Source organism: Moschus berezovskii, chromosome 5, assembly GCF_049115385.1.
Source record: "Moschus berezovskii isolate FMDL1 chromosome 5, NW_MosBer_1.0, whole genome shotgun sequence".
NCBI classification, from domain to species: domain Eukaryota; kingdom Metazoa; phylum Chordata; class Mammalia; order Artiodactyla; family Moschidae; genus Moschus; species Moschus berezovskii.
Genome location: NC_142464.1, coordinates 66,427,597 through 66,444,986, shown reverse-complemented (window position 1 = coordinate 66,444,986; position 17,390 = coordinate 66,427,597). Strand labels below are relative to the sequence as shown.

General features: G+C 49.5%; 1 protein-coding gene across 8 annotated transcripts in view; it reads right to left on the bottom strand.

The window, feature by feature from the left end:
- TBC1D1 (TBC1 domain family member 1) overlaps positions 1-17,390 on the bottom strand; it is a 235,683-nt gene that overhangs the window by 18,435 nt on the left and 199,858 nt on the right. For all 8 annotated transcript variants that reach the window (XM_055434927.2, XM_055434930.2, XM_055434929.2 and 5 more), the window contains 2 exons: positions 1,845-2,089; positions 439-598 (listed from right to left, as the gene is read on the bottom strand). In XM_055434927.2, coding sequence (XP_055290902.2) covers positions 439-598; positions 1,845-2,089 — 405 coding nt within the window. The remainder of the gene's footprint in view (positions 1-438; positions 599-1,844; positions 2,090-17,390) is intronic.

Here is a 17,390-nt window from a genome sequence, read left to right as displayed (position 1 = left end):
GAGGAGGAGGAAGAGGAGATGCAGAGCAAACCCAGAAAGAAGAGTGGCCCAGAAGTCCCCGGCTGAGAAGTCTTAAGGAGCTGTCAGTGAGCAAGCCCTAGGCCAGAGAGGTGGAGGAAGACAATTCAGGAGAAATGTCTCTGCACCACTCGCTGGGCTCCTCGGTCTAGCCTTCAGGACATTTGCTCCAGTGAGAGCCTGGCAGGAGGGAATCGGACCTTATTCCCACAAGAAGGCATCGAGGGGTGGCCCTGATCATCAGAAGTCGAGCAGGTCCTGAAACTCACAAAATGCAACCTCCTCACTAAATGAAAATGACAACATCCTGTTCCTGTAGATACAGGTCTGAAAATAAGAACCACCACCATGGAGAAAGCACGCCAGGTTCCCATCGAACCTGAGAACCCAGGTTCTGCAAACAGCCTCACGCACACTCACCAAAGACTCTGGCGACGAAGCCCAGGGGGAACTGGGAGGCGAACACGGTGAGGAACCAGGGCGCCGCGTAGAGGCTGGGGCCAATCTCGTGCTCCTCCAGATGGTTGTAGAGGTCCCTGTGGTAGTCGTGGAGCAGCCTCGAGAGCTGGTACATCTGGATCTGCAGGGACACACACGGGGCCTCAGGCAGACAGCAGCCTCCACCTCCACTCGGAGTAGAAAGAGAAGGACCACGAGGCTGTTCACGTGGCTCCCTAGACCCCTGCCCACAGCTCTCTCTTGTCCAGCCAGTGCTTGCTGGGGCTGCCGCCACTCAGGGCAGGGCTCCTCCTGCCACTGTCTTTCTCTTTCCTGCCCCCCTGGGCTCCTCAGCTAGGAGGCGCTCCACATCTGTCTCATGAAAATGATCTGTAAGTTCTCTTACACGTTATTAGTGAAACTCAAAGCTAGGGGAGTTGGAGATAAAAAGCCAGCCTCTCGCAGGGAGTCAAGTGGGAGGGAAGTACTCTGTAGCAGGATGCCACTGAACCTGTTCCCTTAGTAAGTTCCTGCTGAACCCCCCCCAACCCCTCAAGAGGCACGACAAGGGTGACTTCTTCAGGTTTATAACACAGGCGAGTTAAAGTAAGATGGCAAAGGTTTATCTCAAGATGGAGAAAATAACTTTTCCAACTGGGCTGGACCCAGGGTGGCAGGGTCTCAGGGATGGGGGTGGGGGGTCCCTGGCAGAGGAAGGAGCAAATACACTGGGAGGTGGGAATCAGACTACCTGAAGGTGGATTCAAAAAGTGAAAGGAAGGGCCCTGGAGTCAGACAGGCCTGGGTTTATATCCCAGCTCTGCCACCTGCTCCTGTGTGACCTGCTCAGATTATTTACTATGTAACTTTTCTGAGCCTTAGCTTTCCTGTCTATAAGCTGGGATCAACACTGCCTTCCTGAGGGTGGAGGAGGTAAATGCACATGAACCACCTGGTATAAGGCTGCTGCTAAGTCACTTCAGTCGTGTCCAACTCTGTGTGACCCCATAGACAGAAGCCCACAAGGCTCCCCCATCCCTGGGATTCTCCAGGCAAGAACACTGGAGTGGGTTGCCATTTCCTTCTCCAATGTGTGAAAGTAAAAAGTGAAAGTGAAGTCGCTCAGTCGTGTCCAACCCTTAGCGACCCCACAGACTGCAGCCTACCAGGCTCCTCCATCCATGGGATTTTCTAGGCAATAGTACTGGAGTGGCTTGCCATTGCCTTCTCCGGGTAATAAGGCTAGCTACAGAGTAAGTTCTCAGCAGTGACAGATGCTACAATGTTAACTGATGGTGGGAAATTTCCTTAGATACTCTTGGAAAGGGATCATAAACATGTTTATTTTAGCATTCAACTTTATCACAGGCAGAAGGAAGGCTTTCTACCTGTAAAATAATCATGTCCGGCCGATATTGTTTCCGCAGTCCCATGTCAAACATCAGAAACTTGAGCATGTTAAATGCCTCTTCTTCACCCATATGAAGCAGCAGGATGCCTGCTACAAAGCTGAGACCTTGGCAATAGCCCACTTCTTGGTCTAGAAGCGAGTAGGCCTTCAGGATGTTGTAAAGTGACAGCTGGCCTGCTCCTAGCTGAGCAGAGTAGTACGGATGTGTTGGAAAGGTTCGCCCTGTAAAAACAAAACATGTTAGCTGTAATTTTTAAAAAAGAAAGTCTAATTGAACCAGAAATCCAATGTGCTTCAAGTTAAAGCAAAAGATCTTTACAAGTGGGATCATGTCATAAATCAGCTCTGTAAACAAAGTCAGCTGGTTGTGCTTGGAACAATTTCTTGTTCTTTGCAATTAAAAACTCAGCAATTAATCATGCTTTCAGGTGAAAGAAATGAGAACCACCTTCAGGCCTGCAGATCTTTGGATTTCAATCTATAACAGAAAGAAAACTGTACATCCTCTCACAGGCATCTGCTCTCCAGAGACCTGTGGTTCTCTACTGTACCCATGCCAGCACCATCGCCCTGCCCCAGCTCTCCCCAGACTACTTGTTTCCCTGCAAGTGCTTCACACAACTCGCACATTTCTACAGAGTAAGTCCCCTACATACAAACGAGCTCCATTTCGAGAGAGCGTGCATAAGTTCAGTTTGTTTGTAAGTCCAACAAAGTTAGTCTAGGTCCCCAATTAACACTATCGGCTGTACAGTGCTGTACTATAATAGGTGTATAAACTTCTCACAGAAACAACAAACAATAAACATTTTTAATCTGACAGTGCAGTACCTTGAACAGTACAGTAGAAGAGCTGGCATACAAGGGCTGGCATTGAGTGAACAGGCAAGAAGAGGTGCTGACTGGAGGAGCGAGAGGAGGAGGGAGACGGCAGAGCTAAAGGGTCGTCAGCAATAGGAGATGGAGGGCAAGCTGCAATTTCACTCATGGCTGACATTGAAGGTTCTGGTTCCTTGGCTGAACCAGATCCACATCTGCATCTTTGAAAATTCATAACTTGAAGCGTTGTATATGGGTGACTTACTGTACTTTTAAACCACAGGCAGTACTCTGATACACACTGGGGAGCAGCAGGCATTTTCTTTTACACACAACAGTCGCCTCTCAAAAAGACGTTAAAATAAAATGCTCTCAACATCCTAATTTTCGCAAAAAGCTGGTACTCAGACAAAATGTAAAGATTTCTTTTGTTCCGGAGGCCTGTGAGGTTGACACCTGTCACATCTCACCTCCCCCTCCTATTCTGGAATGTGACTGATGGGGAAGTGTGTTTCCAGCGAGCAGAAAAGTGCCTGAAGGAAGAGATGCTCAGTTGGGGCCACGCATGGACCCAGGTGAGAAGTAATGGCCTCGTCAAAGGTAGAAGTGCACCAAAGCCACGAGGGAAATGTTCACCTTGATTATTCGGTCTTGGCAAAGGGAGGAAGATACATTCCAGTGTTCTTCCCCAGCCCTGTGAGAAAGCATTTCATCAATCCAGATTGGTTTACCTGAACTTAATTTAAGTGAAAGCGTTAGTCGCTCAGTTGTGTCTGACTCTGCAACCCCATGGACTGTAGCCCATCACACTCCGTGGGATTTCCCAGGCAAGAATATGATTTATGAGGACAGCAATAGCCTTTTCTGATTTCCTGTCCTGTGTTCACCCCTTTCCTTCTGCTCTACCTCTCCCCGCAGCAAACCGTCCCCAAACACGCCCTGCACACATTTACCCCACCGCTGGAAAGCCATCAGCAGGCCCCCATGGGGCTCCACGCACTCACATCCTCGCCTACCCTCCCAGCCTCACGTTCTGCTTCAGGGTTAACCTGGGAACAGCTCTTCCCACCCAGGTTATATGAAGTGGGAGCACAGTGCATCTCTGCCCTGCCCTGCCCGCACCCATCCCCAGCTCTCTTTGGGTCTCCAACAGGAAAGGGTGGCAGAACGCACAGGAGTTGTGTGACACAGGGGAACACCGGGAAAGGTTTGATTATTTTTAAATTTGATCTGTCAGTCTTATATCATTTTTGCTCATCAGTCACCTTCTCATATTAAGAAGGGCCCCCCACACCTTCTGATCTTTAGTTATTAGCCCAACCAGCCAAATCTTCCCTGTCGCAGAGTTTTAGGAACCGGCCCTGATGTTCTTGATGAAGGAAAGTTGTCTGTACCAGCCTGAACAGGGCTCTGGTGTGTTCCTTGGGATTCTCAAGTGTCGTTTCCTGAGACAGCAAGACAGGCCCCGAGACCCTCCCAGGCCCAGGGAGAGTCAGGCCTCCAGTTTCTGACTGAGAGGAATGGCTGTCCAGCTGGCATGAATGCAGCCCGCGTTTTACACTAACTTGTATTGCGAAGACAATGCCTTCCTGTATTTACCTAACACGGTAAATATTGATAGAATTTATCCATGTCAAAAAGGCCCTTTGGGCTTCTCAGTCGTGTTTAAGAGTGAAGGAATCCTGAGATCCAGAGCATGGGAACAACTGCTCTAGATAAATACCATGGCTCACACACTCCTGGCCACCCTCTAGGCAAAGGGAGGGGGCAGGCCTCACGGGTGGAAAAATGGACCAGGTTACACGTTTGTGGATAATCACAGCCACGTAATCTAGCACTGAGGTCTGCAGCCTTCGGCCCTATCTGAGAAGGTCCTCTGCTAACACTGGGAAGGAAAAAAAAAAACTCATCTTCTGAAGACCGTACATGTGTAGCTGATCTACAGCAGGCGAGCCCCAGGCAGTGCACACACAGAGCATGCTCAGTCCCCACATCCCACTTGCTCACACACAGGACACCTGCAAGATTATTCAGGCTGCACTGGGGTGCAAGAGTTGACAAGTTTCTTTCTTTTGATTTTTTTCACAAAGAGCCTGGAGATTTCTGCCTCTTTAGGGAGGGGTACCGACAAACTAGCAATCTTACTGTGGAGCTCGGTTTCCTCATGTGCAGAAGGAAGAGTAACCTGAGAACCACGTGAGCACCAAGGCTCCCTCCTGGCTGAGAATGGTGATGCTGATCTTCTCACAGTGCTGCATTTAACTCGGAGCAGAATGTGAGTTACGACTGGAGGGAAAATGCCCTTCGAATGATGCCTCACAATTAAAAAACAAACAAACAAAAAACCTCAGTCATCAATTGTTCAGTGTCTGCTTCCCCACTAGAACACAGGCTCCGAGAGTGAGGGGATGCACCATATATGCTTGAGAAGCATCTGTGGCTCACCGCCAAACGGCACGGGTGGGCGGGGGATTAAGAAGGCAGAGCTCTCCTGTACTCAGGCTACTTTTGGAAAACAGTTGTCTGAGTCCAGTGACTGAGCTGGAATTGGCTCCCACAGGCCTGTGCAGATCTCTGCTCAACCCCATGATCAATGACAGCAAACTGGTAGCTCAGATTAGCCAAAGTGAATGCTTACACCAAGGAAATCTATAAATGTTGACATCCGGGTTTCTTTTGAAGGGTCTAGGGGAGCTGGTTGTCGCCAGCACACCTCTGACTGGCTGGAAGGGTATAGGGAGATATTAGACGACTGAGAGAGCAAGTGAAGTCACCCCATTTTATTCCTTTATCAGCTACATTTAGTTACATCATTTTGAGGTTAAACATGATATTTAGAATGATCAAATAAATATGAAATCACTACATGCTCTGGCTATCAGAGGCTATGGCAGACCATTTGGAATAACGCATGTAGCTTTGTGTGTATGTGTATAGCTCTTGATGCAAGAATTTATTAAGACTTGAGTTGTGATCATTCAACTGAGCTCCCTAAGGCAAAGTCCCCAAGTGGACAGGAAGGTGTGTTATGTAAAAAGATTGCCGCAGGACAAATCCTAGATACTTTCCTGTCCTTTGCCATTACTGTGTTTTAGTTTTTCGCATGGAACTTAAATCCAAAGATGAAACAGAAAGTTGTGCTCACCACCAGCATCCCTCTGCTGGTCATGAACAGCCCCGTGTACTCCTCAAAGCACACAGCATGCGGCTCCTGGCAGCAAGGCCAGGCAGGCAGGGAGGAGGGAAGCCCTATGCCTGTCCTCCTATGGTAGGGCATCTTCAATACTCTCAGCTGATCCTTCATCTCAGAGGTTTGTCTCCTCACCTTGAAGGGTTCTAAAAAAACAAGGAGAAAATTCTCTCGTATAACACATGGATTATAGCTCCTTTTCTTCTAGATACCAGGCAGGTTTTATATCTTAAATATGTTAAGTGGAAGCACAAATCAATGACAGCTGCCATGCTGGCTTCTTGACTCGAAAAGATCTTTGAATATGTGCTTTGCCTCTCATTGAAGCTTGGACATGCCCAAACCCGCTTAGGGAGCACTGTTAAGACAGTCTCTGCAAGTCCATCAAAAAATGCTATCTGTGGTCATGGAAAGACTCATCTGACCTCTGCAGGGTATGTAAAGCAAGCCACCACTTTACTGCATCCTGTAAAACAGAGATTAAAATGACAAGTGATCACTGTGGGGGTGCCCAGGAGCAGTTTCTAATCGGGAGCACTTCCCTCTGATTCAGTGGTGTCCCTCCATTTCTGGACCTGGTCTAGTGTTGCTCTGGCCAAGTCTCCGATCGTGGGGAAGGCTGGACAGCCTCGCTGGGGAAGCACTGACGGTGGGACGCCTGTGAGAGGAGCAGCTGACAGGGCGGAGGGTGACATGGAGCCTGAGGTGGGGGGTCTCCAGCTTGCTGCTCCGTGTCCCCCTCGGCCACGTGTGGCCACGACTAGACAGGAGGCACAGCCAGAGGGCAGGATGCTATGCTGGCAGTCGAGATTGTCCATCCAGGATGGAGAGCAAGGGAAAAGGAAGGTTACAACTACCTGAGGGCAGCACAAATACATGCAGCTGGAGCCAGGCCTAGAGGGTGGGGCAGGCTCCTGAACTAAGGCCCAGCATGACCTGCTCAGTGTCACCTGCTGCTCTGTTTTCTCCTGGCTGGGTGGGGCCAACTCGAACGTTTCTCCACCTAACCAGAGGAGGGGATGGCTATGCTGGTCTGCAGTGGGCAGAGCCAAGACAGACAGAAGCCATACAGTGTCCGGGAGGGGACATGATACAGAGACTAAGAAGACCAAGGTTCTAGAACTTTCTGCCAGTAAGTAGCAACTGGTAACTTGGGCAAAGCACATCACCTCTGAAGTGGAAATTGAGTACACCTTCATACAGGGTTGTGTAAAGCTGAAATTCAATAAAGTTAGTGAATATGGTTCACAAACTCTAATACACTGCCCAACCATTCAATTGCTGTTCAGTTGCTCAGTCGTGTCCATCTCTTTGTGCCCCTGCTGGGGCCACCAGGAGGAGGGCAACAGGGATTAAACCCCCTCCTCACAGATGGCAAACAAAGACTGGAAGTAAAGGTCAGCTTGTTTCAGATTAATGATAGCACCTGAACCTGCGTGTTGTAACTGTTAATTCTTCCGTGCCTGCATGATGTAAAACATTACTAACGTGTAACCAGTCATGCAGAGCAGGGGTGTACAAAACTGAGTCCTCTGAAATCATCGGAGGGGTCCTTGTTGGGAACCGATTCCCCTTGGACCCGCTGGCATAATAAACTGTACTCCACTGTCCTGAGTGTCTTCTGAGGAGTGTTTTACGACTCTGGATTCTACATTTCTGGTGTGTTGGCCAGGAAGCCCTTGGAGAGATAGGCCCATTGAGCCTCCCCCTGCAACTCGCTGGGACGAGAGCCTTGGGAAGGGGAAGGTGTCTCCTCCCTCGGATCAGCTCTTGTTTTAGTGACTTGTCTTTCTAAGCAGACTTCACGAGACTGTGGACGACAGAAGGGAAGCACGCAGGTAGGTCCCTCTGTAATAGTGGAAGAAGGAACCTGATCAACCCCTTGGGGCTGTATGAGTCTGAGGTGGCTGTGTCCTCCAATGCTCAGTGGGGAATTTACTGAAATAAGTAAAACTCTGTTAACTGAATCTGTGCTGATGGTTTGTCAACACAAATTTTTATTTTCTGGTTTCCAAGGGACTGTCCCCTTTGCCACACCACCATCCTGTTCTTAGGGATTCAGGGACCTCCCGAACATTGTTTAGGACCGGACTGGGAACTGTGGCTCTGGATGTACATTTGTCTACATCAACCCGTGATAAGATAGATTTGGATTTTGCAGGATCAGACTTGTGCAAGGAGGAGTACGTAGAAGCTTTAATTGATTGGATTTGGCTGGCTGCTGACAGAGAAACATGAGAGGGTCTATCACTGAAAGACTTGGCAGGTAAGGCCCTTTTCACCCTGGTCACAGCCGAGGTAAAGTGGCAGCTGTCGTGCTCCTTTGAGTGGAGACATCGGCGGTGGCTGGGGTACAACAAGACCCTGGCAAAGGAGCGATGAAATAGATGTTAGACTTGCTGTAAGTGATAGAAGGAAAGTGAAAAGTAGGATGAGGAGCAGAGAATCCAAGCCACCCATTCCTGAATGCATGATTAAAAACTTTAAAAAGGGCTTTGGAGGAGACTGTGGTATAGTTAACCCCAGACAAGCTTGGAACCTTCTGTGAGATAGACTGGCCATCCTTTGGGGTGGGAAGGCTCTCAGAGGGAACCCTAGTACTGGACAAAGTTCAGGCTGTGTACTCTGTGGAACCGGACAGCCAAGCCACCCAGACCAGTTTCTGTACATTGACTCATGGCTACTAACTGCACAAAAACCATCCCCTTGGGCCCAGGTATGTTATCTTGGAAAAGGAGAAAGCAAGATTTTTCTGGCGCAGGCAGAACCCAAGCAAGAAAAGTTAAAGGAAATATATTATGATTCAGAGGAAGAGGAACTCCCACCTCCCTCCCATACTGGGGAACACGAAGGGGACCCCAAGAACAAGAGGAAGGGACAAGAGAGGAGGTAGACTTTCCTCCTCCACCTCCCCCAGTGGAGGAGGTTTCTCTCCCTCCTACTGTGCCAACATTATCACCCCTCCCCAGTTTAGAAGAGGAGAAAAGGGACAGCCAAGTGTTCGGAGGTGGCTGAGGTCTACAAAGGAACCTTGGAGAGAGAGGTGTTGCAAGTGCCTTTCAGGGAGGCATCCATCCCGGCCCCACTGCTCTTTACTATCAGCCGTTCTCTACCACGGGTCTCATGAACTGGCAAAGGCACACCCCTCCCTATTCTGAGAAGCCGCAGGGTATGATTCATCTAAGGGAGACTATTTTCAGGACCCACCACCAGTGTAGGATGACACAGCCCAGCTTCTCCTCACCCTCCTCAGTAGGGAAAAGAGACACTGGACCCTCACAGAGGCATGTAAGCGACTCCAAGAAAACGCACCAGAGGGCCAACTGGACCCTGAAAGTTGGGCTTGAGAAGCCACTCCTGACACAAGACCATACTGGGACTTCAATACTGACCAAGGTAAGCAATCCTTGGAACGGTATAAGATGGCCATTATACAAGGCCTCAAGAAGGGGGCTCGCAAGCCTACTAACATGGCCAAGACTAACATCGTGATCCAAAAGGCAGATGAGACTCCCACAGAGTTTTATGAGAGACTGTGTGAGGCCATTTGACAATACACCCCCTTTGACCCAGAGACCCCTGAAAACCAAAGGCTCATAAATGCCACCCTTGTGACTCAGTTGTATCCAGGTATTAGAAGGAAACTCCAAAAGATGGAGGGGTTCTTAGATCTTACCAGCACCCAAATGACAGAAGTCGCTGACAAGGTTTTTGTCAATAGGGATCAGGAAACTATAAAAGAGGCTGAGAGGAAAACAAAAGGAGAGTGACAGAAGTTCCTGTCAAAAGATAGCTCTCCTGGCAGCTATGCTGGGCTGCCCAGATCTCAACAAGCAGCCAGCTGCTACCAAGGGAAGATGAATGGACCCTACATTAGTCATCGGCAGGGAGGAACCCCGGAACTCCTAACAAAGCTGTTTCCTGAAGTATGGGCTGAAAGTAACCCCCCTGGACTAGCAAAAAACCACCATCCGGTAATAAGAGTTAAAGGTGAGGGCCCAGCCCATAAAGCAAAAACAATATTCTATACCACTGGCTGCCAGGGAGGGAATCAAGCTCCTCGATAGGCTGAAGGCAGCAGGCATACTGGTGGAACATCGATCACCACAGAACACCCCTATCCTCCCGGTGAAGATGGATGCGGGAAAAGATTATCAGCTAGTTCAGGACTTGAGGTTAGTAAATGAGGCGACGGTGACCTTACACCCAAATGTCCCTAACCCCTATAGTCTGCTAAGCCTAATGCCTCCTAATGCCCAGTATTTTACCTGTTTAGACTTGACAGATGCTTTCTTTTGTATAAGAGTGGCTCCAATTAGCCAAAGAATTTTTGCTTTCTAATGGGAGGACCCTGGGATGGGTCTTAAGACCTAGCTGACTTGGACTCAGCTGCCACAAGGATTTAAAATTCCCCTATGATATTTGGGGAAGCCCTGGCAACAGATCTCCTCTCCTTCCCATCAGATGCTGCTGCTGCTGCTAAGCTGCTTCAGTCGTGTCCGACTCTGTGCAACCCCACAGACGGCAGCCCACCAGGCTCCCCCGTCCCTGGGATTCTCCAGGCAAGAACACTGGAATGGGTTGCCATTTCCTTCTCCAATGCATGAAAGTGAAAGTGAAGACGCTCAGTCGTGCCCGACTCTTAGTGACCCCATGGACTGCAGCCCACCAGGCTCTTCCGTCCATGGGATTTCCCAGGCGAGTACTGGAGTGGGTTGCCATTGCCTTCTCCAACATCAGATGCTACTAAGTGTCAGATTCTACAATATGTGGATGACCTACTCCTGATGGCAGAGACTCGTTCTCAATGCTAGGAAGGAGCTAAGACTCCCTTGGGCCTGCTAGACCAGACTGGATATCAAGTATCATAGAAAAAGGCCCAGATCTGCCAGACTGAGGTAAAGTACCTGCGATTTGTTATAAAGCAAAGGAGGTGTGCCCTGGGCTTAGAACAAAAACACGTGATCAATCAGACAAGCCAGCCTACTACCGAAATGCAAGTGAGAGAAATTTTGGGAGCCGTAGGGTTTTGCTGGATCTGGATACCTGGCTTTTCATAAATAGCTAATCAAGAACTTTATTGTGAAAGTCCCCAAATAAAGGTGCAACCATCCAGCAACTTATCTGCCGGTGAGCCAAGGCCCTCCCAGCCATGGCTGTGGGGAGATGCTAGAGGAAGTCTTTTCTAGCCGACTGGACCTCAGAGACGTCCCCTTAAGTCAACCAGCTGAGACTCACTACACAGATGGGACCAGCTACCTGGGACAGGGACACAGGAAAACTGAATATGCGGTAACCATAAAGGATACAGCAGTCAAGGCAGGATGACTCCCCACACACTGGTCGGCTCAACGAGCAGAGCTCTGGGCACTTATACGAGCCCTAAAATTGGCTAAAAGAAAGAAGGCAAATATACATCCTGGCTCACGGTATGCCTTCACTACTTTACATGGAGCCAAATATGACGAAAGGGGGCTATTAACTGCAACTGGCAGGGAGATATGCATGATACAGGATGCTCGGGGCTGGTGGAGGGGGATGACCCAGAGGGATGATATAGGGAGGGAAGTGCGAGGGGGGTTCAAGATGGGGAACACATGTAAACCTGGGGTGATTTCATGTGTATGGCAAAACCAACACAATATTGTAAAATAATTAGCCTCCAATTAAAATTAAAAAAAAAAGAGGAAATTCTGCCTCTGTTGGAAGCAGTGTGGGAATCTGCTGCAGGGGCAGTAATACCCTGTTCAGTTCAGTCGCTCAGTCGTGTCCAACTCTCCGTGACCCCGTGAATCACAGCACGCCAGGCCTCCCTGTCCATCACCAACTCCCGGAGTTCACTCAAACTCATGTCCACAAAGTTGGTGATGCCATCCAGTCATCTCATTCTCTGTCATCCCCTTCTCCTCCTGCCCCCAACCTTTCCCAGCATCAGAGTCTTTTCCAGTGAGTCAACTCGTTGCATGAGGTGGCCAAAGTATTGTAGTTTCAGCTTTAGCATCAGTCCTTCCAATGAACACCCAGGATTGATCTCCTTTAGAATGGACTGGTTGGATTTCCTTGCAGTCCAAGGGACTCTCAAGAGTCTTCTCCAACACCACATTCAAAAGCATCAATTCTTTGAACGCTGGGCTGGAAGAAGCACAAGCTGGAATCAAGATTGCTGGGAGAAATATCAATAACCTCAGATGTGCAGATGACACCACCCTTATGGCAGAAAGTGAAGAGGAACTAAAAAGCCTCTTGATGAAAGTGAAAGAGGAGAGTGAAAAGGTTGGCTTGAAGCTCAACATTCAGAAAACAAAGATCATGGCATCTGGCCCCATCACTTCATGGGAAATAGATGGGGAAACGGTGGAAACAGTAATACCCTGTAGGGGCCACCAAAGGACGGACACACCTCAGGCTAAAGGGAACTGTCTGGCCGATCGAATGACAAGGCAAGCAGCCGCCCAGGACAATATAGCAACCAAACTTTTGGTGACACCTGTGGTGTCTAGCCTACTAACCACCCAAGTGGCCCCAGTCGATGGCAAGGAAGAAACCACGTGCGCACGAACTGAGCAAAGGAAGCTGTGGGAAGACGGGTGCTGGAAACTCTCAGATGGCAGACTTTTCAACCCCTCTAGGTTGGCATTTCAATTGGTTACGGATTTCCACCAATCTATCCATTTTGGAAAAACAAAGACTTGCGAGATTTTAGACCACTATTTTGTCATACCACGTCTAACAGCCTTGTGTGCAGACGTAAGCCTCCAATGCATAACCTATGCCAAAAATAACCCAGCTCCCAAGGAGACCGTGCCTCCCAGAATACAATTAAAGGGGACCCCTCCATTTGAACATCTAGAAGTGGACTTCACTGAGGTAAAGCCATGCCGAGGATACAAATATTTGCTGGTAATGGTATGTACTTTTACGAGATGGGTGGAAGCTTACCCCACCAAGACTGAGAAAGCAAAGGAAGTCGCCCAATGTATGCTGAGAGACATCATTCCTAGATTTGGGTTCCCCCTGAGTACAGGATCAGATAATGGACCAGCATTTGTGGCTGAGTTACGCCAACTGGTCTGCAAAGAAACTACATACAGCGCAGAGGCCACAAGGCTCAGGAATGGTTGAGAGAATGAACCGGACTATCAAGGTGACTTTGGCAAAATGGATGCAAGGAACTGGCACCCCTGGGATGGACGTGCTGCCGTTAGTGTTAATGAGAGTCAGGATGGCCCCCTGGTCACATAGGTATTCCCTCTATGAGATAATATTCGGGAGGCCTCCCCCAGTTATTTGGGAAGTAAAGGGAAATTTATTACAAAGAGGAAGGATGGAGATGTCTTAGCATCTGGAACAGTTAGGGTGGTGATCCATGACATCACCCCCTATGTTCAGGAGAGAACTCCATTTTCTCTTGGCACTAATGTACGCCCATACTCGCCAGGAGATTTGGTATGGGTAAAGGATTCGGAGCAGCAGACGCTCACCTGTTGGGCATGACGACCCTACCAGGACTACAAATTCAGGATTATGTGTTCCTGTCCTGGGCCCACTCTTAGGGAACGTCTATAATACCTTTAACTGTGGGGTTTGTGGGGCCACACCTTTGTCGGTGATGGATGGACTTCCTTGGTGGGTGTCTCCCTTGCAGAGGAGACTTTAGCTCCCTCTGGTCATTCTTGAGACAACAATGAGAAACGTTTCTTCCTTTGGTAACTCACAACCTGTCGATTCTTTCTTGGTGTAGTCTGGACTCTAACCAAATTAATTAAGGCCATGAGGTGACATGTGAGGTAAAAGCTATGTCTAATGGTAATCCTCCTCTTTGGTCATCAGTATGTTCTTGGATTAAAGGTGATTGGTGGAAAAATCTTTTTGTGATTATTCTGTTAATCACTGTATTAATTTTAGGCCTTGAATTCTCCAATGAGTATAACTCAGTGTGTGACCTCTAGACTGACAGCTCTGCTACAGCTACACTGTCCCTGCGCACAATAATGACCCATGACCCATACCCATACTTAGTTAAAGATGAGCATCAAGAGGGGGAAATGTCAGGGCCAGTGGGAAGAGGGCCAAGAGGGATTAAACCCCCTCCTCACAGATGGCATAGAGAAGGCAATGGCACCCCACTCCAGTACTCTTGCCTGGAAAATCCCATGGATGGAGGAGCCTGGTGGGCTGCAGTCCATGGGGTCGCACAGAGTCGGACACGACTGAAGCGACTCAGCAGCAGCAGCACAGATGGCAAACAGAAATTGGAAGTAAAGGTCAGGCTATCTCAGATTAACGACAGCACCTGCATGTTGTTAACTGTTAATTCTTCTGCACCTGCCTGCTGTAAAACTAATTACTAACATGTAACCAGTCATGTTGTGGCTGAAAACTCAACATTCAAAAATGAAGATCATGGCATCCGGTCCCATCACTTCATGGCAAATAGATGGGGAAACAAAGGCAACAGTGACAGACTTTATTCTGGGGGGCTCCAAAATCACTGTAGATGGTGACTGCAGCCATAAAATTAAAAGGCCCTTGCTCCCTGGAAGAAAAGCTATGACCTAGATAGCTTTTTTAATAAAAAGCAGAGACATTACTTTGCCAACAAAGGTCCATCTAGTCAAAGCTATGGTTTTTCCAGTGGTCATGTATGGATGTGAGTTGGACTATAAAGAAAGCTGAGTGCCAAAGAATTGATGCTTTTGAACTGTGTTGTTGGAGAAGACTCTTGAGAGTCCCCTGGACTATGAGGAAGTCCAACCAGTCCATCCTAAAGGAGATCAGTCCTGGGTGTTCATTGGAAGGACTGATGCTGAAGCTCCAATACTCTGGCCACCTGATGCGAAGAACTGTCTCCTTGGAAAAGACCCTGATGCTGGGAAAGATTGAAGGCGGGAGGAGAAGGGGACAACAGATTAGGGGTTGGTTAGATGGCTTCACCAACTGGATGGACATGAGTTTGAGCAAGTTCCCGGAGTTGGTGATGGACAGGGAAGCCTGGTGTGCTGCAGTCCATGGGGTTGCAAAGAGTTGGACATGACTGAGCGACTGAACTGAACCAGTCAAGTAGCAGGGGGTATAAAACCAAGTCCTCGGAAATCACTGGGTCCTTGCTGGAAACCGATTCCCCTTAGACCCGCTGGTATAATAAACTGTACTCCACTCCTCCGAGTGTCCTCAAGAGGAGTGTTGTGCAACTCTGGATTCTATAACAACCCCGTGGACTGCAGCACGCCAGGCTTCCCTGTCCTTCACTGTCTCCTAGAGTTGCTCAAACTCAAGTCCATTGAGTTGATGATGCCACCCAACCATCTCAATTTCTGTCACCATTCAATACAAAGTCTATTATTCTCACTCTGTAAGGGAAAAAAAAAAATGTTGCAAAGACTGATTAGATTAACAGCTAATTTCAGAAAATAAAGCAAAAAGCTAAGAAAACAAAAATACTTCCAACTAACAAGCATTCTGTTCTCTTGGCCACGATATGGATGCTACTTTTTAAGAAAAACTGAAACATGATTTGTTTTTGTTCTGCTGCTCCACACACCTTTCTTGGGCCTTGAAAGAGCCACAGTGTAGACAAAATAAGAAGTGTAGACAAAACAACTGACTTGGCAAATACCATGTTGTGAGAAGTGAGGGGGGAGCAAGGGGTAGTCTGGAGGAACCTCTAGGCTCAGCCTCCCTGAACCCAGCAGAGCCAGAGCCGGGCAGCGGGGCACCTGGGCCTCCGCTGGGTCTGGGCCAGCACTTCGCTTCTCCCGGTCTGAGGGAGGAGGGGAGGCTGGCCCTGGAGAGACGCACAGATATTACCGTTGCCAGGGAAATGCACTGTTGGAAACAGCTTCTCTGGGGCCTTGGGGGGGGGCGGGGTACTGAGGGGCATCCAAACTGGGGGCTGTGATGGGAAAGAAGTGAGGTGGGGAGACGAGGCCATGCTGTCATCGGGAGGGGGAGTGGGGGCGGGGTGCAGCTCATCTCCAGGGTGCAAAGGGCGAGGGTGGGAGATGGGCAGGGAGAGAGACGAGAACATGAGTGCAGCCTGGCGTCGCCCTGAGTGACAAAAGGCCTAGACTCTGGCTCGCCTGTGCAGACCCCCTGCCAACTAGAGGAAAGGCAGCCACGGGCCCTGCGAAGGGAGGCGTCAAGGGGGACTGTGCAAACACACTCCTGGGGGAAGAGCCCCACCCTCATGCTGATCCAGTCTTTTCTCCCCTCTGCAGCATCCGCAGAACAAGGAGAAGGGTATTCACTGAAAGCGAACAGACGGAAAAGAACATCCAAGAATCAGGACGGCTCCTCCTCCCTTCCAGAGTGGTGTGGAGGCTGGGGGGAGAGGGGGCGGGGTGGAGACACAGAGACGTCTGTCTGTACTTCCTCCTCCCTTTCAACCTCCTACCCCAAATTTATTTTTTTCTTCATTTCACATGATAGGAATATGAAGTCATGTTTTCTGTTACTCATCACATTAGCAAACACAGTTACTGCCAATTTACAGAACTGCTGCCTTGGGGTCAGTGGGCCAGATGGGCTCCTGCCCCAAGCCTTGCATGCTCACTGTCCCCAAGTTACAATCGTGGCCCAGCAGCATCAGCCTCCACCCAGCTAGCGTGGGGCTCCTGGGAGCGTGTGGGGCTCCTGGCAGAGGGCCTGAGGGATGGAGGGGCCCACTGCAGCACAGAGCCAGAACGGGCTTAGGTCCTGGCAGGCAGCTGTGTGACCGTGCTCAGCACTTGACCTCTCTGTGCCCTGGAGACTGTCCTCATTTCTTAGAGAGGATTCGGGGCCAATTTCCCAAGGCTGCAGTGAGGGTCATGGGCAATTGGGAGGCCAGCACCATGCCTCACAGTCAACATCAAGAGACTTAACTGAGCACCTGCTATGTGATAGGCTCTGTCCGAGGAGCTGAGGTACAATGGCCAATGGCCCCAGTCCAGCCCTCAGCGGGAGGCCTGCAGCCTACTGGGGAGAAAGGCAGTAAAAAGGCACTGCCACCTAGCTGAGCGCAGTGCGGGGCCCGGAGCAGAGGCCTGCAGTCCCAGTGCTCAGCGGCGCACCCGCTCTGCTGTGTGGGGAAGGTCACCTAACCTCTCCGCGTTTCAGTGTCCTCAACTCCAAACAAGGACAGGAGGAAGGACGTGTCCCTGATCGCACTGTAAAGACTAAAGGAAGCAGTTTAAGTAACTTCACCCAACATTCGGTCCAAGGGAAAGTTAAGCATTAACTTTAATAATAATACTAAATAAGTCTGCTGAACAGAGTGTAGAGAGCAGGACAAAGGCAGAGGCACCTGACCCAGCCTGAAGGTGGAGAAGAGGCTACCTCGGGGACAGTCTCAGAGACGACACTCAGGCCTGAAGGGGAACATTTATGAAGCCGACCCTGACGAACTGCAGTGCGGTTGGATAGAGAAGCCTCGGTACTGCCCAGCCTGGTTCATGTCAAATGGAGGGAAAGGCCCTGCCTCCCCCTGGCCGCTGTGCTAGGGAACCTCAGTGAGTCGGGCCTCGATGGGGCCCT